The 24,345-nt window shown below is 38.5% G+C and overlaps 1 protein-coding gene across 1 annotated transcript in view; it reads right to left on the bottom strand.

Annotated features, from left to right (window-relative positions):
* The window catches only part of LOC109072073 (ephrin type-B receptor 2-like), a 144,282-nt gene that overhangs the window by 21,613 nt on the left and 98,324 nt on the right, over nucleotides 1–24,345 (bottom strand). Inside the window, exons 4-5 of the mRNA XM_042766500.1 lie at nucleotides 17,381–17,536; nucleotides 15,034–15,369 (exon numbers count right to left, since the gene is read on the bottom strand). Coding sequence (XP_042622434.1) covers nucleotides 15,034–15,369; nucleotides 17,381–17,536 — 492 coding nt within the window. The remainder of the gene's footprint in view (nucleotides 1–15,033; nucleotides 15,370–17,380; nucleotides 17,537–24,345) is intronic.

Genomic DNA, 24,345 nt, shown 5'->3' with positions numbered 1-24,345 from the left:
GTCAAACCCTATATTAGTGTCTCTGTTGTGTTGGACTTGTCCAAACTAACTGCTGTACAAAAGAAAGTTCCCCCTTGTTTATTACTGAAATAAACGTCCAGGGTGTTCCTAACAGCTATTAAGCATTAGAGCATGGCATACCGGGTCAGAAAAACTCAATGGAGTTGCTCGAGAACGCAGTTGGAGCTGTATAGGGTTTGGAGAGGCCAGGATTTATGGCCCTTGCCGTCTCCAAGGCTCAGGCCCTTTAAGACACAGGCCTCTCCTCCGGCATTCACTTCTCTATGGAAATGCCACTCTGTGGGAAAGCCCATGGCTGCTATCAGCTTGAGCTTACGGTCTCCAAGGCTGGAATGGGTTTTTCTAGTGGTTTATTTGTGTGTTTATTTATCGCTGTATGGATTGCAGATTTGTTTGAAATTCTGTGTTGATAAAGGAGGTCTTGAGTCCAGTGCTTAGAAGAGCACTGTTCATTTTCAGCAGTTTTTCCTCCTAGGGGAACCAGCAATATTTTGACTTTTAATTAATTCTCATAAAATTAATTGTGATTAATCATTTAATTGTCTGTTTTGTTCATGTTACTTACAGCATAGGCCTAATATACATACTCCTTAAGACGTAATGATTAAAATTGAATGTGAAATAATAAATGTAAGCAAAAGTTTCAAATAAAAATAAAATAATAAAATAAATATAATTAACTTGTCACCTTGTTTATTTCTAAAATAAAATAAAATAAATATAATCAATTTTTTCCAACCTGACTTCTGTAGAAAAATCCTCCATTTATTAATAAAATAAATGCAAAATAAAACAATAAAAAAATTATTCAATGTGACAAAAAAAGTAATAATAAAATCCAATGGAGATATCCCCTGTTTATTACCAACATAAAATAAAAAATAAAAATATAAGAAATGCCATTTCTGTTTCTGCATAATTGCAATATATGATTGTAATCTACAGTGCACAACAATCTCAAAAAATTACAATCAATAGCTGCTACAGGCCTAGTCTGCCCTGTGGCAGCAGGCGTTCATTTATCCAAACATACTTATTGGAAAACACAGGACATAATGCTGAACAAGCTGTAGTCTTGTTGTCCCTGCCAATTAATAAATATATGCCAGAGGTTAATACTGTAAATGGCTTCCCAGGACTCTGAGCACTACAGGAGGGCTTGTGAATCCTTTGTCAGTATGCACAGTCCAGCCCAGAGTTGCGCAATGAAAGACAAGTGACCTGCAGCATCTTGTCAACCTTAATGTTGGTATGTGGAGGACTAATAAGGCATACAGTGAGGCTTTCTCAATGGGGAAGCATATAGGCATCTTATTAAACGTGAAAATTTATATTAAAGGGGACAACAGATAAAAAATTTTTTTAGCTTTTTTTGCATTTAGTTAGGTTTCTGGCATGTCTGCTAGAACAGCAAAGCTGAAAAGAAAACACACAGCCAGTTTGTTATGAGATGTCTGAGACTGAAACCGAGTCATCCATCGAGTCGTTTCAATTTGCAGCCGCTTTCTATGTAGATAGCTAGCTATTTGAATAAGACCATCTCTGAGCCATATACAAAGTCCCCCATGGAAGAGATGGGTGGGGTGAGCAGTAGCTCATTACCATTTAAAAAGGCATGCACCTAAATGGGACGCTGTCATTAAAACCCTTAAGAATCATACCAACTTGTGAAAAATGGGCTTCTGGTGTCCCCTTTAAAGGCTGACATATGCGCTTTGTGCGCTGCATTTATATCATGCCAAGTCTGTCTCTGGTAATCCAATCTGGGCTAATGCAAACAAAGTCAGAACATGTACAACAGCTCATTTAGGGGTGAACATATGCTGATTTGAGAGAGCTGAGAAGGCAGACTGTTAAGGTTTTCCGATTATAGGGGGATGTTTTCCTCATTGCAGAATGACAGCCATCCATCACTGAAGGTTACAGCGCATCACATTTGAAATGAAAGGAAAACAGCAGAATCATGGGTAAGAAAGTGACAACTTAAAAACCCTCTTAGCCAAGAAAGTGCATTCACAGTCATGATTATCACAGCTAGTAAAATATCCATTCTACTTTTGCAAAATTCCAGTGTTTCAACACAATTGCTCTCTATGGTACAGTTGATGGGGACTATTTATCTGCCAGCCTAGATGCTTAACTTATTCCTGGCAGGTGGAGTGTTCAGACACATTGGAATGATCACACTATGCGCCGCACATTGTCTCTAAACGTGAAGTGCAGAAAACATAAGCATGAGGAATAGATAACTGTTGCATATGGGCACTAAGATGGGATGGAACAGTCATGTTTAAAAGCTGGATGGAAGAATTATGAGCTTATAGATACATACATATCCAAACAGTTCATTGGTTATTTAATCATCACAGTGCTGGGCATCAAAATTTATATGAGCTATTATACTGAATCTAATACGATAGACATTGGGGTTTTTGCACCCTTTATGACAATTATGCAATAGTTTCTGAGGCCCAATTCCTGCCTTTGTGCCACTATATCTTTACTTCAACGTCTACAAGATCTATAATAAATAATATATTGGGTTTACCAAGTTAATTCCACTCATATAAGTTTATTGGTCTTTAATGGGGCATGGTCTTGCATGCAAAAAAAAAAAAAAAAAAAATTGAGCTCTGATCCAATTGAAGCTGGTAAATAAGTACCTCTTAGCTGTTATAACTACAGCCAGCCACATCATGCTGAATTCTTTCTCAGAATCTTAAAAAAAAAAAATAAAAAATACTACATCCAAAAAGGACTGAAGTAGTTTAAGTCTTTGGTACTTTTGATTGTGATGATTTTGGCTAACATTTAACAAAAAACCCACCAATTCACTATCTCAACAAATTAGAATACTTCATAAGACCAATTAAAAAAAAAAAAAACATTAAAAAAAAAAAAAAAATTAGTGAATTGTTGGCCTTCTGGAAAGTATGTTCATTTACTGTACCTATACTCAATACTTGGTAGGGGCTCCTTTTGCTTTAATTACTTCCTCAATTCGGCGTGGCACGGAGGTGATCAGTTTGTGGCACTGCTGAGGTGGTATGGAAGCCCAGGTTTCTTTGACAGCGGCCTTCAGCTCATCTGCATTTTTTGGTCTCTTGTTCCTCATTTTCCTCTTGACAATAGCCCATACATTCTCTATGGGGTTCAGGTCTGGTGAGTTTGCTGGCCAGTCAAGCACACCAACACCATGGTCATTTAACCAACTTTTGGTGCTTTGCCAGTGTGGGCAGGTGCCAAATCCTGCTGGAAAATGAAATCAGCATCTTCAGAAAGCTGGTCAGCAGAAGGAAGCATGAAGTGGTTTTCTTGGTAAACGGGTGCAGTGACTTCAAAAAACACAGTGGACCAACACCAGCATATGACATTGCACCCCAAATCATCACAGACTGTGGAAACTTAACACTGGATTTCAAAGAGGACTTTGGACCACTGGGCAACAGTCCAGTTCTTCTTCTCCTTAGCCCAGGTAAGACGCCTCTGACATTGTCTGTGGTTCAGCAAATTCCTTGGCACGGTTGTGTGTGGTGGCTCTTGATGCCTTGACCCCAGCCCCAGTCCATTCCTTGTGAAGTTCACTCAAATCTTTGAATTGATTTTGCTTGACAATCCTCATGAGGCTGTGGTTCTCTCGGTTGGTTGTGCATCTTTTTCTTCCACACCTTTCCTTCCACTAAACTTTCTGTTAACATGCTTGGATACAGCACTCTGTGAACAGCCAGCTTCTTTGACAATGAATGTTTGTGGCTTACCCTCCTTGTGAAGGGTGTCAATGATTGTCTTCTGGACAAGTGTCAGATCAGCAGTCTTCCCCATGATTGTGTAGCCTAGTGAACCAAACTGAGAGACCATTCTAAAGGCTCAGGAAACCTTTGCAGGTGTTTTGAGTTGATTAGCTGATTGGCATGTGGCCATATTCTAATTTGTTGAGATAGTGAATTGGTGGGTTTTTGCTAAATGTGAGCCAAAATCATCACAATTAAAAGAACCAAAGACTTAAACTACTTCAGTCTGTGTGCATTGAATTTAATACACGAGTTTCACAATTTGAGTTGAATTACTGAAATAAATGAACTTTTCCACAACATTCTAATTTATTGAGATGCACCTGTAAATCGTGAAACATTTTTTAACGTTAATTAAAATGTCATAAAAGATGCCAAATTTAATAAGATTAAAAAAAAAAATACTCATTCAGCAAGGATGCATTAAAATAAAAAGTAAAGGTAAGTAAAGACTTTTAGATTGTTACACAATATTTTCAAATAAATGTGGTTCTTTTGAACATTCCACTGATCAAAGAATCCTGAAAAAAATGTTTCATAGTTTCAACAAAACTATTAGAAAAGCACAACCATTTTCAACTGTGATAATGATCAATGCTTCTGAGCAGCAAATCAGAATATTAGAATGATTTTTGAAAGATCATGTGACACTGAAGCATGCTGTAATAGCTGAAAATTCAGTGTTGACATAAGACTAATATTCATTAAAATATATTAATATATAAAACAGTTGTTTTGTGTTATAATATTAAAATTACCATCCTCAAACTTTTGAATGGCATTACATATATATATATACACACAAAATAACCCCCACATAATTAAGGTTTTTGTGAATATGCAATTAAGATTTTTAAATAAAGTGGTAATTTTTATTTATTAATTTACATAATAAAATATTGCACTGTACGTGTGAATGTATACACATATATCTACATATTAAGTCCAAGTAAGTGCCATCTGAGACTGAGTTCTTAATAATAGGTGTGTAATGAGTGATAATTAGGGAGAGTGTGAACAGTGAGCAGGGGTGAAGCAATGACATATATTTTTTTGTCCCGTCAAATTGGTATGGACCAAAGAGGGCTCTCTTTATAATCCCTAAAAGCGTCACTAATCTTAGTTTATTGCAATCTCACAAAGTTCTGTTATAGTCAGTGAAGGGCTCTATACTGCACACTGAATATCTTCTTTACATTGTGCTAACCAATCATAAGCTGTATATATTTAGATGTGTGCAGATATTTTCCACTTGCTGCAAGGGTTTTTTGAGTAATAAATGGAAAGCAAATTATGTTTGCATTGCTTTATTCTATTTACTCCATGGATCTCCGATTTGATTCAGTGGTTTTTGACAATTCATTAAGGATCAATGGCTAAAAAGTAACCATTACTCTGAGTTTAGTCTCATGTTAATCTTGAGTACCTATAGAGTAGTACTGCATCCTCCGAAGTGTCTTTAGTTTTATCTGATTTATAAAAAACAGATACAGGTGTACTGCTTCTCTCCAAAAAATGTTAATCTTGTAGAGGTGTGCCGTGGGCCACGAACACGCAAAGCTTTTGCATAGCGATCGTAAAAATGCAAAAAAAAACATAAAACAGGAACAAAAACTTTATTGACTTAAATTTAATATAGCTAAAAATCAGACCCAGACATATATATATTAAATCCATAATCGGATCCCGACGACTTCCATAACCCGAATGAAGCACACTGATGGGCGTGCTCTTGCTCTTGCTCTGGTTGATGTGTGGGTGCGCTCTTCCTGTGGAGAAATGCACATTCAAGGAATCCCACCCTTTATGAAATCATACAGGGCCATACTCGAGAAAAACTTTCCGAAACTTATACGAACCCTGCAGGAGTGTCTTTGGCACAGAAATACTTTGTCATACGCCCAACTCGTTTTTTTGAGACTTTGGTCATGTTTAGTATGAGAGTCCAACTCCAACAGTGTATACAAGTCAGAATGCATGAAATAGAATTAGACATCCCCTTTAAGTAGTTTTTAACACCTGTACTTTTACTTGTAATTGAGTATTATTTCATTAGTGTAACAGTATTCGTACCTGAGTACAAATTTTCAGTACTCCACCACTGACAGTGAGTGAGCAAAAAATGTTTAACCAAAAGCTTGGATTAATCATCATATAAAAGGCTCTGACTGATGTGGAATGTTTTCTCAGTCCCATTGGCTCTTCATTATGGGTCTGTATAATAGGTTTGGAAGGCATGTGGATCTCATTTGGAGCTGAGTTGTGGTGTGGAAGAGCGACATAGTGATTTGGTAAGGTTGGTAGAAGTAGCCCTTGCAGGTCAGTGCTTATAAATTTCGTCCACCCCCATTGACTCCCCTAGCCCCTTTTATGGTAAAACTTCCCCAGAGTGCAAGTTTTTCCCAGAACAATCTGACAGCAGCTGCTGTTCTTCTCCTGCGCGGGAACGTACACTGTGAGTATCCCCTATTTATGAGACTCACGTCCAGAGAGAGCCAGAAAGGAGGGGAAGAACCCGCTACATTTGCATGTAACTTTTAGACCACCACCCCACCCCCCAAAAAAAAGAGGTAGAGAGAAACAGTGCTTTGGCAGGCATCCCTATTTCCCATCTGTATTGTATTGAGGGTTTTATGTCTCCACAGAGTACAGAATTTCCAGTGCCATTAAGCAGCACACCCCCTTTTCAGTTCATCAAGCTTTAAACCATCTGCACTGGAAAAGATTGAAGCATTAATGTACTCGTATACACACCATAAGCTAATTCAAAAATAGGCACTTCAGCGTCTTAAGAAGATTGCAGACACTTACAGAGAGTTTGAGTCTAATCTGAAGCCCTCTGTACAGTTTCACTGCTCTAGGAACTCTGGTGTTTAGAGTAAACCACGGTAAGTCTGCAAATGGCAGCTGTCCAATGACGTGCATTAGCATTCCTTCTTTTATGCATAGATGCATATGATGTATATTGACTGCCATCTGACAGATCCCATGATCTTCACAGACAACCAGAGGTCTGTTGGCATGTCACATCTAAACAAAGGAACCTGTTCAACTCTTGTTCTTTATGTTAACAGAGAGGAGGACAAATTATATTAACTCCTGCGATTTTGTTATCCTGCCATGACTTATTTGGGTCAAGATTTAGCACAGTGAGATTATCATGTTAGCCCAAGCCTGTATGTGACTTTTGCTTAGGATCTTGGTCTAAAAAATTACCTATGGAACTACTGGCTCCTAAAATGCAAATTCTACTTACCAAATTATTAAAATGTGTTTTTGCAGCATTGAGTAATGTATCACAGACATATCTGTTGATTCCTTGAACGCAATGTTAATTAGAATTCACTCACTGCTCAAAACACTGGAGTTTGTTCAGTGCTGAGTTATGCAATTATGAAACAAATAATTATAAATTAGTTTCATTTTTAAAGTGTATTTTCAGTAATTTAAATAATTTAATATTTCTATATTCAAAATGTTATATTTAAAACATTAATCTCAACTTGAATTTATAAATTGAATTGCCATCTCTGAGCCTCATTAAAAGTCTGAAAATATAACTATAAGCCACTTTTTTGTTATTCTGTGCCAACTCTGTAGTACAAATTATTTTTGTTAATACTGATTTAATTTGATTGATAACTTATTCTTCTGATTCTACTTGTTCTTATTCTATTGTTTTAATTCGAAAAAGCTTATATTTTTTTTTATTTATTTATATATTTTTTTTAATTTGACATAAAAGACATACTTTTAATAAAGCGGCATTACAAACTGAAAAAAAAGCCCCTGTAAGTCATTTTAAGAAGTCAAATATCACCTCGTCATGGGAAGGCTAATTTTTATTGATCAAAAGGAATGCTGTGCTCCTAAAAAGAAAAGTAACCTTAGAGCCCTGAAAGGGTGTTTGTTGTATATTTTAAAGCCTCAATGAATTTCATGGTCATATCAAACAGTGGTTTTACACAAATTACACTGGACATTTGTTTATTCTTCTCTGCTTTTTTAAACATTTCAGAACATCATGATTAACTTCTCCACTTCCAGCAATAAATCAATATGTCTAATTGAGCCTTTGCACCTGTCACTGCGGTACTTTGCTAATCCAAAATGATTACAGCAAAATACACTGTTCTTTGTGAAAATTATTGGCCTTGATTAAATGAAAGTGATTTAAGCACATAATCCATGTTGTATTGCATTTTGATGCATTAACAAAATGTTTTTAAGCATCAAGCGTTAAGCAATTTCCAAGATTTCAAATTTACATCAATGCACTAATATTATAATTTTTCTGGTACACATGCATAATGAAATGGATATTTTATGCACTGGTCACTGCATAGTCAACAGCTCCAGCAGCCTGCCCTGCATACTTATGAAGGCCTTTTTCCCTGGCTAATGCAAATGAAACAGCCCTTGCTTTCCTCCAGTGACACCTGATGTGATTAGTATGCAACAGCATGTGACGAGACGGGAGCTGTGATTTTGGACTTTGCTAGTGCTCCAGGTGTCCGGTGCAGTCTCCTGACCGGCTGCCCCCTGACCCCACCTGGCACCTTCCATATGTGCCCTCTCTGCCACCTTCTGTCACAGTGCTCCCACATCGGCCACCCGTTTTATATTTGTGATGCAAGGCATGAAAAGGGCAGCCTTCTTTGGAAGAGATCCATGTCCGAGGTGAAAAAAAAAAAAAAAAAAAACACAGGCTAGCTCTTCGGCACTACAGGTGACAATCTACATCCATCTGAAAGCCTTACCAAAGTGCGCACATACTGAATATCGAAATAGATGTCTTTCTCTGCATTAAGGTCAAGACAGTAAAGTACGAGAGTGCACTTCTCAATTAAATGGCAATACAATCATCTAGCTCACTATCGCCACTTTCTCCGGAGGCTGCCAGTGGCATCACTGTCTCTGGTGGCCCAGCGGGAGTTCGCTAAAGCAATTCTGAAGATAATTAAGTCATAAATCTTCCACCAGCACCCGACAGTGCCCGAGCCAGATTACCAGACCCGACTCTGCATAATGTAATTCAGTCATACAATGATTCCCCCATCTGATAAGGAACCAATTCATTTCCTCAGGTATTAAGCAAAGCCTGACACATGTGGTACTGCTCACCTTGGACTAATGAAATGGATAAACAAACAGTATCTGGGGTGTATAATGCTGAATGACGCAATAGAGTACGGAGTGAGCTGGCAGACGGAAATGGCATATGGGTCGGCCGTTTATCTGGGTGTGCCAGACTCTCACGCAGAAAGCTAATGGCTGGGAGCTAATGTTGCCAGGAGTTTGCCGTGATGGACAACAAACTGTTACACTCAAACAGTGCGTTAGAATGGAAACATGCTAAGCAAAAATCTGACCATCTGTAAATATATATATATATATATATATATATATATATATATATATATATATATATAAACATTTCCATTGATTTCTGTTATAAGAGAACTGTACCACATACTGTAAATTTTACGTAAACGATTAAAACAGACGTGTAACTCTTTGCAGTTAGGTTTAATTAGGGCTGTGACGATAACCGCATAACCGAATTAGTAATGAGATGCCGTCTGCGGTGTTGAGGTCATCACCGCAGTTTTTTTGCAAGGTATTTGCAGGAGGAAGCTAGAGGTCTGCATTCCCGTGGCTCTCCTGCCAGAACTGCTGGACATGACCAGATTTCTTGTGACGCGGGATTAAATTCCTGATTAAAACATGATAGCAGTCAGTAACTCTGGTATAATTTGAACGGGAGCAGGCGGTTTAACAATATCCCATTCCTGACATCCTTTCAGAACAGCATATCTGTGCTTTACTCACTCTATCGAGCACTGGTACAGTCTGCGCTCAGGACTGTTTATGCACGTGCTGCACGCATGGACCACTGCTTTCTGCATCATGTATTTTATTTGCGGGGTCTGTGCACACAGCATGTGTATAGCGGTCCTCGGAGCAGGCTGTACCGGCGGTGAATATTCGGCCCTCAGACAGAACAGGCAGGTTGTCGATGAGTGACAGAGAAGAATAAGGATGGCAAAGCAAAGTGTGGATGCACTGTACTTGAAGGATGTTCAACTTGGACTGGAAAATGGTCAGTTTACTGCTAAGAAACCCACTTCAGGCACGTCTGAATCAGGACATTCTTCTCAGGCATGTGAAAAAAGTGATTTCATTTTGCAATGGCTACAAGCCAACGGTTTTTTACATATTTTGCTTATAATTTTAAATGGCAGATGTGTGCGATAAATCGCCAAACCGAGTGATTTCTTGCTTCCTTACCGCGGTGAGAAAAAATCCCAGTTAATGAATTAAGTAATATGAACTAACAATGAACAACTTTTTTAATGTTTATTTAAAAAAGTTAACTAACATAATATAATTAATCTAATCTAATCTAATCTAATCTAATCTAATATAATATAATATAATATAATATAATATAATATAATATAATATAATATAATATTTGCAAAAACACAATTTACTAAATATCTCTCAGTTGCAAAATACAGTGCTGTAATGAATTCAGGACATGGCAAATGAAGTAAAGCTCAACCACATGGTGCTTAGTGAATATCACTGACAGAATTGTTGATTTTTTCATTTCCATTAATCCATCTCTGCATGGGGAAGAACAGAAATATGTATAAAGTGAAACTGATTGAGCCATGTGGCTCTTTAAACGACCCCTTGAGTGGCACTTCCCAAGTGCTTCCCGACTGTAGGCCAATCTCAAATTGCGTGATCTGTCACACACTGCTTGAATAAAACTTCCAGAAGAGATGGACACCTGGGCGGATGTTTTCTATCCTTGCCCTGATAAATGCCGGTCTCAAATGTGTGTGTTAGAGTAAAGTGAAGGGCCATGAGTCAGTTTGGGTTTACTTGATGACTGATTAACCTTACATGCCCTTTTGATGCAGAACTGCAGGGAATAAGGGAGGAAAGTCAAGTAGAAGGGAAAGATAAAAACTGTCTTTGTGTCTCCAGCTGCCTGACACAGACGAGCACTATTACTGTAGCTACCCAGAGCTCAAGGCCTTCATTCCAGATTGCCTTTGTAAAATTGCTTCAATAAAACATTGTGCCTTTCTTCAAACCGGCTTTGTTAAGCTTTCTGGTGTGCCATAATTAAGACAAATCACTAAACCAATAAAAGCAAAACATGCAGTTTTTGTTTAGACCTCTAAGGGACACTGATCCAGATTGCTGCTCATGCTGTTGCTGTTGATTATCATCGCACTAATATGTATAAGGACACTTAAGCCACTTAATGTATGCACATCACTGTATTACAACAAATTATCAAACCAAGTGGTAATTATTTGAAAGGAATTAAATACCTCATGTCTAGCTAAATAAATAAAGGTTAGTTTGTAAATGATAAAACAAGACATATTGTTCTAAACTAAGACAAAAAGTGTGCAGAAATGATTTTTTTTTGTATTTGGGGTGGGGGGGGGGCTGGGTTCCATTTTATCAGCTATACTCATTCAACCTACTTCAAAGTGAATTTAATTTTATCCATTAAATTTCAAAACCCTTGAAATAAGTGGTTGGCAGATTTTTTTCTGCCATTTGATTCTCTGATGAAAAAAAGTTTGAGGGTCTTTAAAAGGTTAAAGGGCCCTTGACACAGTTTTACAATGACGAAGTTTATTCTGTCCATAATGGTAGTTATATAATAACTTTCAAAGGTTTTTCTTTGCTCACTTTTTTCTATTTTGAAATGGTGTACACTTTTTTCATACCAGGATCAGTGGTAAGCATATTTAACTTGCGCGCAAATTATATGGTTTGCTATTTATTGTTTTTCATGTTCAAGAGCTTATCATGCCCTCTTTTTGGGTCACGACCCACCGATTGAGAACCACTGGCCTAGATAATAAAAGCGTCGTAAAAACAAACAAACAAAAAACAAATTCCACAGCAGTGAAAAAGAAAGTGAACCAAGCAGTTTTTTGCAGCTTTACTCACTACTACATTCTGGGTCAATGCACAGAACAACACCAACCTGATACTTAGTGGGCAGTCCAGTCATAATTCATCAAGATCTGGAAAAGAACTCTCCAAGGCCGTGATCATAACACTCTCTCCATAATAGCAGTGTTTATGGATTGTTCATCCCTTAATAAGTGAGCACGAGGACAGTTTAAGCCCATGATGTATCACACATAAGTATAACTCGTGCTCTAAAGACCATACAGCATACAGACATTCAGAGTTTTGCTCCCTTTGTCTGCTGTCCTTTTGGCCATTTGAGTCAAGCTTCAACTGTATTGTGTGTGAGATCATGATGGACAGTGTGAAAAGGCCTTCCTGAGCTTCCTGAAAACAATGCCTGAGAACAGAGAGAGAATACTGAGAGAACAGAAAACAGGAATTTCAATTAATCTGTCTACCACAAATCCCATCATCCAGCCTAAGATCTAAAAGGGGGCCACTCGCATAAGAAAACAAAAACTTTTAATGCCAATCACTTCTAATTTTCTTATTTGTTTGCTTCTCTTCAACATACGTCTCCTGTTCAGCAGCCAGGCTTAAAAACGTGCCTAATTAATGCTTGCACATGGACACGGACAAAAACGCGTACCCAAACTACTGCGAGCACAAAACGAGAAGGGGGAAGCTCGAAGCCACCTTTGCTAATGAGGGGTGGCAAGATGTTTATGTAACCCCAAAGCCCTCCAATCCAGATTAAATTAAAAGCCTGGACAGCCTGACCCCGGCGCCTCAGTCTTAGCGCCCTGTTCCAGGGGGCCCGGTCCGCTAACAGGGAGCTGGAGTGAGTACTTTCACAGCTCCCCCGATGGAGGTCCAGGGCTGCTAATCCAAAGTGACAGGCGGAGCTGGGGAAGAATGTCCCAACAGCAGGGAGGGACCCCAGAACGAAGAAAGCATGGGTTAGAGCAGGGCACTGTCGAGTGAAAACATATGGAGAACAATCATTCTATAAAAATTATATAAAAGCAATAGGAATGCATTAGGTAAAAGGTATTTAAGGAGCTATATCATGGAAAATTGGATTTTCCTTGCTGTTTTGAAATTAAATAAGTATACTAAGTAGACCTACTCTAAAATAAAATAAAAAATTGCTCGAGTCAGTCCATTCACTGAAACATTTATCATGGGACAGCTTAACTATTTTAACATTATTTTTGATTAATTCTGGATATTTACAAACAACTGAATTACCTTATAGCTTACATTTCCCATTCACATATAAATCCAAACATTCAGCAACATGACCCACCTTGATGTACCACTTATATGCGGAGGTTAGCAAACGACAACAAGAAGTAATGATCATCATCACAATCATTTAAAAATTAAATCTTAAACCTAACTTTCTGCACAGTGTATAAAATATTTTACTTGTTTCTCTAACTATATATTTGTACTGTATATATTTAAATTTTCTATTGATTCTTACATATACTTCTCTCTATAGCTGTGATTTCAGTTTACGTCACAGTTTCATGCAGAAGATCAATAACTAACTATGCTATCCTCACTTAGACTAGCAAAAATCTGCATGTTTAATTCTAAGATCAGAGAGAGGGGGCAGAATTATCATGCTAGCCAGCTGTTTTAGATGAAAGAAACCTATAAATGGACTAAAAAGTTGAAAATATGGCCCCAAAATGCATGGTTATTTAATAAGAAATCACATTTATCTTCTGAGATAAAATTGCCAGATGTTCTATGAAATTTTCACAACTAAAAACGTACTCTTCAGTACAAACACAACATTTACCATACTGATAATCACATAACATGACCACCTATATTTACACATTTGACATTGAAAAAAAAAGTAACGTTGTAAGTGTACCTCCGAAAAAAAAAAAAAAAATTGACTATAATTACCCCTTTTAGAAAATAATGGGGTTGAATTAAAGAAAAAATGAAATTACAAATACTAAAATATTTAACAAAGACTCTTAAATTTTAATTGCAGTCCCAGTGTGCTTTTATGAGCAATAATGTAACATAAATGTAAGGTTTGGGTAAAATGGCAAAAATTCTAGGCGGTTCTCCAAGAAGAATATGTGGACACATAAAGCCTGGGGGTGGAAAAAAAGTTGGCTTTCGTTTCAAAGATGGCGTTCAGCTAACTCAGTTGAAGCAAATCTAACAATCCTTCTGTTTCAGCCGATCAGTCGTTTCTTGTTCAAAGAAACATTGAAAGCCTCATCATTCAGCTCTCATGGCAGTTTCACATACATTCACAAGTCCCCTAAATGTCTCAAGTGCACTTACTGTAACTGTTGAGAGACTGAATATAAAAAGTTGAAGTCTTAACAGGATCCCCCTGTCAGTTTATGAGAGCGCGAGTCTGAATCCGCCCTTCACCTCTGAGACCTGCTGCGCATGTTTGTTTTCTAACTCGAGTTTCAGTAACAGTATTTAGCACACTGTCTCTACATTCACATTTCTGTGTTAACTGTATCTCAGCAGCTGACTGAATGAATGCGAGTGATCTTAGTTAGGAGGTCCTGTGTGCATGTGCACTACTTGGTTATACAAGATACGTTTAATGATGAGAACACAACATATGTACATCTACTAAATCCTTATGCTCACTCATGCTTTGGGTCGAGTCTCGTCAGTGTCACAACCAATTAAAATACTGTCAAATGCTAGAAAAAGGAGCTTTACTAGGCTAAAGCAGGGATGGGTTTTGATGATCTGTCTGAAGCCAGCAGGGATAAGGAACATAAAATAATAGCTGTCTCTGTTTGAGCCCATAAGAGCTCCCAGTTCTGATCTAGCACAATCAACCGCACATTTCATACTAACTCTTAAAATACAAATCAATGATGCAGCCCCAAATAATTGGAACACAGTAATCTAAACCACAATGGCATGAGTGGAAAAAAAGCAGATTTCTGTTGCCTGTGCAATGGGAGCGTCTGATTGTAAGATGACTCCCAGCCATGGCCGCTGCTTCAGGAGGGAGAAAAAAGGTTTGTCTAATCAGTAGCAAGAAGCTGTTTTTCATTAAAAGTCACCATTGGCTGGAGAAATCCTAGGTTCCGGATAATCTGTCCCACTATGGTTTGGGTCCGATTCAACGTGCATCACATTGACTTCTTGGAAATTATGTCTAATCTCATGGTGACATGGTGGTATGCGAGCCAAAAAGTGTATCAGGATGTAAAATAAATAAAGCAAAATAAATAAAAAACTGAAGTTGTGAACTTACCAGCTTGGTTAGTAGTGATGTTGACTGATGCGTATTGGGGTGAATAAGGGCTCTGGTCCGATACTCCGTTGACAGCCTGGACTTCAAAAGTGTACTGGGTGTGGGCCAGCAGGTCACATATGAAGACCCGGGTCTCGGTGAGTCCCAGCTGCCGTGGAACAAACTGCACGTTGTCCCCACAACGTGTGCAGCCCCCTCTGCCACCTCCGCAGCTCTTGCAGATGATGTTGTAGACCACATCATCGCGACCGCCAGTCTCCCGCGGAGGATTCCACTCCAGCATTAGCGACGTCTCATTCACACTGGAGATGACGTTTTGAGGAGCCGATGGCACAGCTGGAAAAATGTACAAATTGTTCAAATTAATAATTTATATATATATAATATAATATATATATATATATATATATATACACACACATACATATATAGTTTTTTTTTTTTTTTTTTTTTTTTTCTACAAACGTTAGTCTGAACGAAAAATTTGTTTCCACCGGTAAATGACTCAAAAATGAAAAATATTATATACATTTAATAATATTATTAAATTAATAATTAAATGAATTATATAATTTAAAAAATGTTTGTTTAATACATATATTTTATTGTATTTATTTGTTTTTTTTTTATAATTATTTTGAATGTGTATTTTTTTCTTAGTTTTGTTTCTTCTGTATTTTTTGTAGTTCAAATTAAAAATGTTTTCATACTTGAGATACTGCTTTTTTAAATAAATAAATATAAAATCAAACCTATAATGATAATAAAGTGATAAATAAATGAAGGCAAGAAAAGGAGTGGAAAAATATCAGGAAATATCAGTCAGATTTGAACCCCCAACACAACCCAAACCCAACGTTTGCTAACCACTAAGCCATGGCTCTCTCGACTTCGAAACAATGTTTATTGTGTGCATTTCCATGTGTATTTTCTCATGCAGTTTCATCATACTAATTGAAATTACGATAACATTGCACAAATCATAGGCTTATTTGGGTCCAGTCAAATTGTTTCTGTGCTGTTCCTGTGTTTGTAAACATAATTTGTGTTCAGTCATGCACATGCACAGTATGTTTGAAGGAGAGTAAGAGCACCCCAAACAAATGCACCTCCAAGATCTCCTTCTGACTGACAGCCCAACTAAAACTAACAATACCCCGTGTTTATCTTCAGCCGGCATGTGCTCCTAATTACTCTTGGTGCTCCTCTAGGGGCGTGTGAGGTAATCAAGAAACAACCTACTGCCTTTTGCCCTTATAAAAAAGCCCCCCAAAAATGGAAGGCCCCAATTGATTACTTTTTTACATTTGTGCACCATTAAGAGGCATCTCTGTCTTGAAACTACAGCTTTGTCGCACGCACAACTGTTTCTAAACATCTCATTCCCAGGTTAGTGGGCGGTAAAGGCTGCCGTTTCCTCTCTTTAATCAAACCAAGGCCCACTGAGCTTCAGCTCTGCGACACGATGCTGCTCTCTTATTCACAACAGCTGCTCTCCTCCCAGGGCCAAGCTTTTGCAATTGTTTTTTGTAAAGAAGCGGTCTCGTTCTTCCCTTTCTTTCTCCTTCTTCTCTGCCCCCACCTTGCCTCTTTCAAGGAGAGACAAAAACATGCCACTCACAACAGCATAAGGAGCTGTCTGCCCCTCTCTCCTCGTCTTCATGGTCTCATCTGTTTCAATAATAAGGCCACAGGTCTGTTTTTCTCTGCCTGGTCTTAAATCAGCGAGAATAAACAGAAAAGGCTGCTGTTTACATGTGGTGGAAAAAGAGGTGTGTTGTTGGCTATGCTGTACGGATAATGACAATGAAAGTGAGCCAGAGGGGTTAGCCAATAATCAAACTTTCCAAACTTTTTCTCATATGTAGCATATGTATGTATTGCCCATTTTTGTGAATCAGCTTGTATGGATTTTTCAGTGCAATCATGTGCAAAAAGATTCACTTTCTTTTTTTTTAAATATTTAAAAAATATTTAGTTAACTGCTACAGTCCATCAACATGTTTGCAACTCGTTTATAGAAATGTTTTGTCATTTATTTTTTCTATTTAGTATAAATTTATTTATAATTTAATCTAATTAATCTATTTGGGATTAATTAAAATTAATGTTGTGCAAGATACGTACTCAAAGATTTAAAATACTATTTAAAATGATTTTTTTTTTTTTCTATTTCTATTTCTTTTTTTTATACCAATACAATTAGTATTATTATTAATATTATTAATAATATTATATTGATTACAAATATTGATTAAATTAAAGGTATGAGTAACATTGAGAGTTTGGAAAATATAGTTGAAAGTATGTTTTACATGTAGATTGACACAAAGCAGAGAGGACGCACTTGTACAGGGCATCTCTAAGGGGTCCGAGTCTGTGCGGTAATATCCATTTCTGCAGACACAGTTGGTGGCTCCGTTGTTGGTTGTGCGGCTGTTGATTGGACACTGCAGGCATTTCTCGTCACCTTGTGCTGTCTTGAAGAAACCTGAAGGGCATGCTGAAACAAAGATAGCAAAAGTGATGAGAAAAGAAGAAGTGAAGAGAAGATGAAGAAAAGATCTTTTTAATATTACATGATTGCCAATGGCCAGAGAACAGCAAGGAAGTCATGGGCCACTGCAGTCAAGCTGAAACACACTTAAAAGCATTTCACACATACAGTATAAAAAGAAGCACTATAGTCAGGTAAACATAGCATGTTCAGTATATAGGGCTGAATAATTTAAACCCTGTCCTCTTGCATGACACGCTAAGAGCATTCCACATGTCATCTGCTCATGGATGTCCTGGCTTTTATAATTAATAGGAATATTACACAGACAGCAAGAGGTGGTAAAAAGGGGGAATAAATGGAGAAAAAGGCTAGAAAGATTTTACACAAGTACAAATGTGCAGATGAGTGTATGTTTCATGTCTTCTTTCCTTTTGCTGAATCTTGTACTTTTCACCTGTGACACCCTACATTTCGGTTGGTGCTGGAATCCCTCCCCGAATTCAATGCACCTGTAGAGTGTCAAGAGCTGATTTTTAATCTGTTCTGGCTGGACATCTGGGTAAAAGAGTTCCCTCCAGGTAACACACACAATGTCTTACTATTTTTCCCAGAACCCGCATCTAACGGTTAAGGAAACTGTCTTATAATCAACACGAAATGGCATTTACAACCATACTTTTTGAGCGAAACAGAACATTTAGGGTAGGACTTGATTTCATCCATAGGGAATTGACTGAATTGTGAAAAGTAGCCTCCAAAGCCAAAATGAAGCCAGAACTGATTGCAAGCTCGAGGTGGAATGCGCACACTTTGGACTGTGGAGGTCATGTTCACCCTTGAGAGCATCTCAACATAATGGTAGTGTTTCTTTTCAAATCTACCATTATTTTCTGCTATTGCTGTTAACCTTTATTATGTTAAACAGGCATTTAAGTAAGTCACTATGTCCTTGTATTGAATTCACCCAAATTGATATTCACTAAATTATGTGTATTATGTTTAGCAGAAGAGCGTCTGGAACACAAAGGCAGCAGCGTTTTCATTTTAAGGTGAACTATCCCTTCAAGACCAGGATTAATATAGTCATTTTTAATTTCATTTCAAATATTTTCATGTTTGCTGTTTTAATCGCAGTTGGTTTACCAGAGAGCAGGAGTGTATTTTCATGTGCACATGCCAGAATTCCCTGGAGGCCTTTCAGACCAGTACAGTTTTCCTATCCGTACCAAACAAACAAAACACTTCCCAATGAGAGGAACAAGCACTTGACTGGGATGATCAGTACATTGCTGTGGAGTACGTCCCTCTACACTAACCCAACCCTGAGCAGAAGAGAAAAAGACCACAGCCAGCGACGTCCCACCTCCACACACTTCTGGAAGTGAAGGCCGTCTCGGCTCGCCAAGTTTGAAAAACCCTGTCACCCCATTCCTAATGGGCGACCTTGCTTCCACGGCAAATGATTTCAACACACCTTCAATATCTGAACCGTTTTAGGGGAGCTAAAAAACAATAAAGTGCTGACGCTCGGCCTCCATAGTCTAAGCTGGCAATCATAGCAAGGATTTGCGCAGCGGACCGGCCAAGGAAAATGTCTGTCGACGGGTTTATTTGGAGAAATCAACTCCAGTCAGGGTTCAGCTGTGCTCTTAAACACGCAAAAATAAGTCGGACTGTACATCCGCTGAGGCGGTTAGATCACATTCTTGCAGCTCAATTACAGGGGCCAGAGGTTAACCAGTGCCCAGTGGTCATTAAAGGGTGTCTGTTATTTCAGTGAAATGTTTCAGACAGAAAGGGTGCTATTCCCCATTTCCCCTCACATGTTCACCCCAGACCGTCTTTCTTGATCTCATTTCAACACCCTGGCAAACCACAGGACCGGCTCAGCATCCAGGAACACTTAAGACTGCCATACATAGACACACAAATACAGGTTTTTACATTCCCTCTTTGCACTCAACACATCCGCACTCTTTTTCTTATTCCAAAACACCCACACACTTTCTCCCTCTTAAGAGTTTAAGCAAACTTAGTCTTTCCCAAATCCAGCTGACAGGTTTCTATAAGCCTCCACCAGGAAACCAACAGCCCAGTTTCCCAATAAACACACACACACACACACACACACACACACACACACACACACACACACACACACACACACACACACACAAAGTACAAAATTATGGCTAAATATCCCAGAATCCCAAATGAACAAGAATATAATAAGCATTTTGAACTGGTGGAAAAAATGTTCAATGTGAAAGCTATAGAGCACCTCAGTTTAATATTAGATTTGACATGTTTTTCTTTTCAAATGATTTATGGCAAAACTAGCCATGTGTAAAGTGAAATATGAGGCTCGTGTTTTCGGAGAAAGTGTCAATGGAGAGTCACAGAGATAAGCACAACTGCAAAGCTTCAGGATTTTGGATGAAACTTGGATAGAAAGGTAATCCAAAACTGCAATGGGAAACAGACTGGACCCAAACGGAGAGAAAACGGGAAGATAGGGGAAAACTGTAGCAAGAGTGCTTGAAATAAATTAGCCTTTGTCCTATTAATTTATTCAAAATACAATAAAAATTAAATTCATACATAAGAATGACTCAGATACTTCTTTTCTAAGATGAGCATGTTTTTAATTTTTGAATTAAAATTCATTTTATTATATTTCTGGGGGGTATAGGGTAAAAATGTCAGGGTGATACTGCCTTGATATAAAAATCTAATTCTTTAAAAAAAAACTTTTATCATTTAAACCCACAAATAAAAATAAATAAATAAAAATGTTAATGCATAATCATATCATTTATTAAAAAAAAAATCTAACAAAACTGCTTCACTGCATATTGATATATATAAATAAAACTTCTGTTAGCAAAATAAAAGTCAAAAAATATAGCAAAATATAAAACATCATAAAGTGGACCCCTGCAGACCCTCATGACTATGTGCAAAGGTCAATACGTATCTCAAAATGTCAGATAATATGACCTTTTTATGAGATGGCTAATTCAGGTTGCACAATATCATGTGGTGTGACTCCCCATAAACTTCATGTTAAGATCTAATCATTCATGATATTTGTTAAAATACAGAAACTTGTCGGTAAAAAATGAGACCTTTCTTGAAAATGGTAAGTTAAAACTAACATATAAAAAGTGTACATTTCTAATAAATTAGCATGTGTTTTAAACCAGATTTGTAAAAGATTTATTTTTTATCATCACTGACCTATTAACAGTGGTCTTAACACCTGATCTTGTAGGTTGACACACCCTTTCTAGTGCTGAAAGGAAAATTGCACACCTTCCCTAAAAAAATAAAAATAAAAAAATGAGAGGGTCTGAGAGAGGGGGGGGGGGTGGTGGGCTCCCTCTACAAACTCTGCCAGTATCCTAGAGAGGGCTAGCTTATGCCACACTGACGAAGGAACCGAGTATCTGTGCCTGACGCCACCACTTGCTGTCTGGGCATGACCTTGCATGTCTCCATACTTGCTTCCAGATGGTTCCATCCAACCAATGGAAATAATCAGCCGTGCTGTAATCGTGGGGACTGTGCTGAACACGGCTGTTGAAGCATACAACTTAGCTTGCAGACCTACCCTGTATGGAGGAATGCATTTTGAGGATGAAGAGAAAAAGTGTCAGCTGTAGCCCCAGGGATGATAGAAAGCCTGATTAAAGAGCACATCAGTGCTTTGATACAGCTCACATCCAGATTAGAAACTTGACATGGAAAAAAATACTGCTGCTTTATTTTGTTTGTTTGTTTGTTTTGTGCAAATTTGAAATGTTTGTAGAGAAAATAACAAATAAAGACACTTTTGAGACACGCCGGACCCTTTGGTCTCTATTTGACGGAAGTGATTAATCTGGTTCTTTAATGAAGAAGAGATTAAGTAATTTCTAAATTCTTCTTTTAAAAAAATCAGCTTATTAACAGCATTAATTTACAACAGCTGGTCCATAAGGGCCAAGCTGACCAGCATGTTCTTTAAGCTGGATGACTAAGATAGTCTCGATAGTTAAGCTAGAGAAGAAGGCTGGTTGTGACACCAGCATCTTAACAATTTATGCTGGGGACCAGATATATGTTTCTTTAAACTGGGCACTATGTCATTTCCACAACAACAAACAAAATCCACCCCCTTTCATTTCCAACAGATGCTAGAGGGAATTATACTAATGTTCAAAATTAAAACAGTAATATTGTGAAACATTATTACAGTTTAATATATATATATATATATATATATATATATACATATATATATATATATATATTTTAAATGTACTTATTCCTGTATAAATGAAGCAGCCATTACTATACAGTCTCACTGTCACATGACACCCATTCTAATATGCTGAAAAGGTCATATATATATATATATATACACATCAAATATATTCATATTTATGGGCTTTTTATGTCTTTACTGTGAGAGGACAGTGGAGAGTTGACAGGAAAGTGTTGGATGGAGAGAGGGGAGCAGGAGAGACAAACGACCACAAGGCAGGAATCAAACTCAGGTCGCCATGAATCAAAAGTGGCTCAAAACTGCTGAGTTAAAGAAACCCCCATAAACTTTCAATCTAATCCAGATCACATCAATGAGGTTCAAGACCTGCCGTCAAGAATTTAGTTGTTGCATTTCAGTGACTACGGTGAGAAGCAGAGAACGAAAACTGCCTGGTGCTCTTTCAAACGTTGCCTTGCCTGTGTTTATTGCCTCTAATAACACGTGCAGACCGAGGAAAAGGTAGCAGTGGCATAATGTCAGGCTTAGTGGGCTGTGCGAGTGAAATCCTGTTGTGAATGTTTGCTCGGCTGCCAGAACGCTAGTCATGTTTTATTACAGGTAATTCGCTAGTGATTTCAAAGATTGCCAGAGCCTTTTCATCCATACTGATTTACGTAGGTGCTAAAGATGGCTGCATGTGTGCTTGGGCTGGTTGGTAGCGGGGCAGGAATGTGTGTGTACATGTATCGGCGGATATGGCTCCTCCAGCTGCGTCCACTTCAGGAGCCAGCAGTGCAAACAACGGCGAAGCTTCTCAGGCTAACATTTCCATCATGGCCGACTGGGCGTTACGCGGGATTCTCTACAGCTTCTGCTGGCTGTACACACTTTCTAATACAGCTAAAGTCACAGTTGTTTAGAAAAAACACACAACTTGGTCACTCGTGCATATGCAATGGACATTTGTGTACCCCAAACCATACACTGAGTCAGATGTCCTTTCTTTTCCCAACAGAACCAAATTTTTCTTCTTTGTCTGGGGTGACTGTAGTAGTGAAAAACTCCCCTCCCTTTTTTATGCTGCCTGTCTATTCAGCCAGCAAATAACTGGCTCAAAAGTAATACATTTAATGAAAGCTACATTAAAGAGAGACCTGAGACAGAGGTGTGTGTGTGTATGTGAAGAGAGATGCATAGAAAAAGAAAAAAAAAACAGAAAAGTGAAGAAGCAAGGGATGCTTTGTTAATTTGGTGTAAGTCGCATTTCTTTCAAAAACGCTATGGGAACACCCCCTCAGCGTGACCGGCTCTGAATAACATGTGTAATCAGTCCCATGAATGGGCGAGACGTCATAGGCGGGTGACGTAGCGACCAGGAAGCTATAAAAGCACGTGAGTTGTAGCGAGCATCAGCTTTTTGTCATTCAGCGAAGCTCTGTGTGTGTGTCAGTCGCTATTTGTTTGTGAGTCTTATTTAGTGTTGTTTGTTCACTGATAAGCTCCATTATTTCAAACTTCAGTCAAGGAAGTTTTTTGGGCTAAAGCAGGCAGCGTTCAGGCTGTGTGTTTCCCTGCCCTAGAGAGAAAAATATTTGGGGTAGGGACACACGCAGTGTGTTGTCTGCTTGAGAGCGAAGCACGCAGAATCAGCTCTCGGAAAAAGGGAGATGATGGCCCGCGATGCGACCGTCTGTTACTGCTTTGTTTTCACTCTCAGAAGGCTCTCTTCGAGGAGGGAGTCTTCACTAGCGTTTCTCGCGGTGCCGGTCCTGCTTTCGCCGAGGCGGAGGAGTGGCTGTGCTCGCGGGGTTCGCTTTTGCGGCGCCCGTTCTCGGGGTTTCAGAAGCCCGTGTTGCGGTCCTTCTCCCCGCTTAGAGAGGGCGCGACACTCCGCCTGTCTTTCTCCGAGGAGATTGACACGGAGGGCGTCGATGAGCTCGCAGTTGCATAAACATCAGTTGCACAAACATCAGTTTACACAAGCATATTATGCCTAATATTATAACGAGCAGCATTAATGAGGAGCGTTGCTCGCGTGGTCGGCTCTCGTAAAAAATAAGGGGGGCTGATTGTGTTTCTCCGCTCTTGCCGGGCACGCTCCGAGGAGTGTGTCCTTGCTTGTAATCCTGCGATTCCGGTCCTAAGAAAATCTAGAGCGGAAGCCCGCGCTAAAAAGAAAAAGCGGTTTATTCCCCCTCGGACTGTGAACTCGTTGCTGCAGCTATTTATTTCCGAGGAGATTAATATTGTTTGTGTGACTAAGCGGCTCGCGCGCTGCCGAGGCAACGCGTGTATTACATCATTTTCAGTTTTGATGTAATCTTACCACACCAGACCATGTTTACTCGTTTGGTTGTTTGGCTCCATTTAATAATGAGGAATTAAATGAGGCATTTGTCTGACTATGAGAAGTTAGATATAGAATTTTTGATTCTTGAAATGACTCTAACCACACCAGACCATATACTCGTCTGGGTGTTTAGCTGCATTTAATTTTGAGGAATTAAATTCAGTATTTATCTGACTATGAGAAGTTAGATATGTCACTTTCGGTTTTCGA

The sequence above is a fragment of the Cyprinus carpio genome, chromosome A11, assembly GCF_018340385.1.
Source record: "Cyprinus carpio isolate SPL01 chromosome A11, ASM1834038v1, whole genome shotgun sequence".
Taxonomy (NCBI): domain Eukaryota; kingdom Metazoa; phylum Chordata; class Actinopteri; order Cypriniformes; family Cyprinidae; genus Cyprinus; species Cyprinus carpio.
The sequence above is the reverse complement of the archived record's forward strand: the minus strand, read 5'-3'. Positions and strand labels throughout refer to the sequence as shown.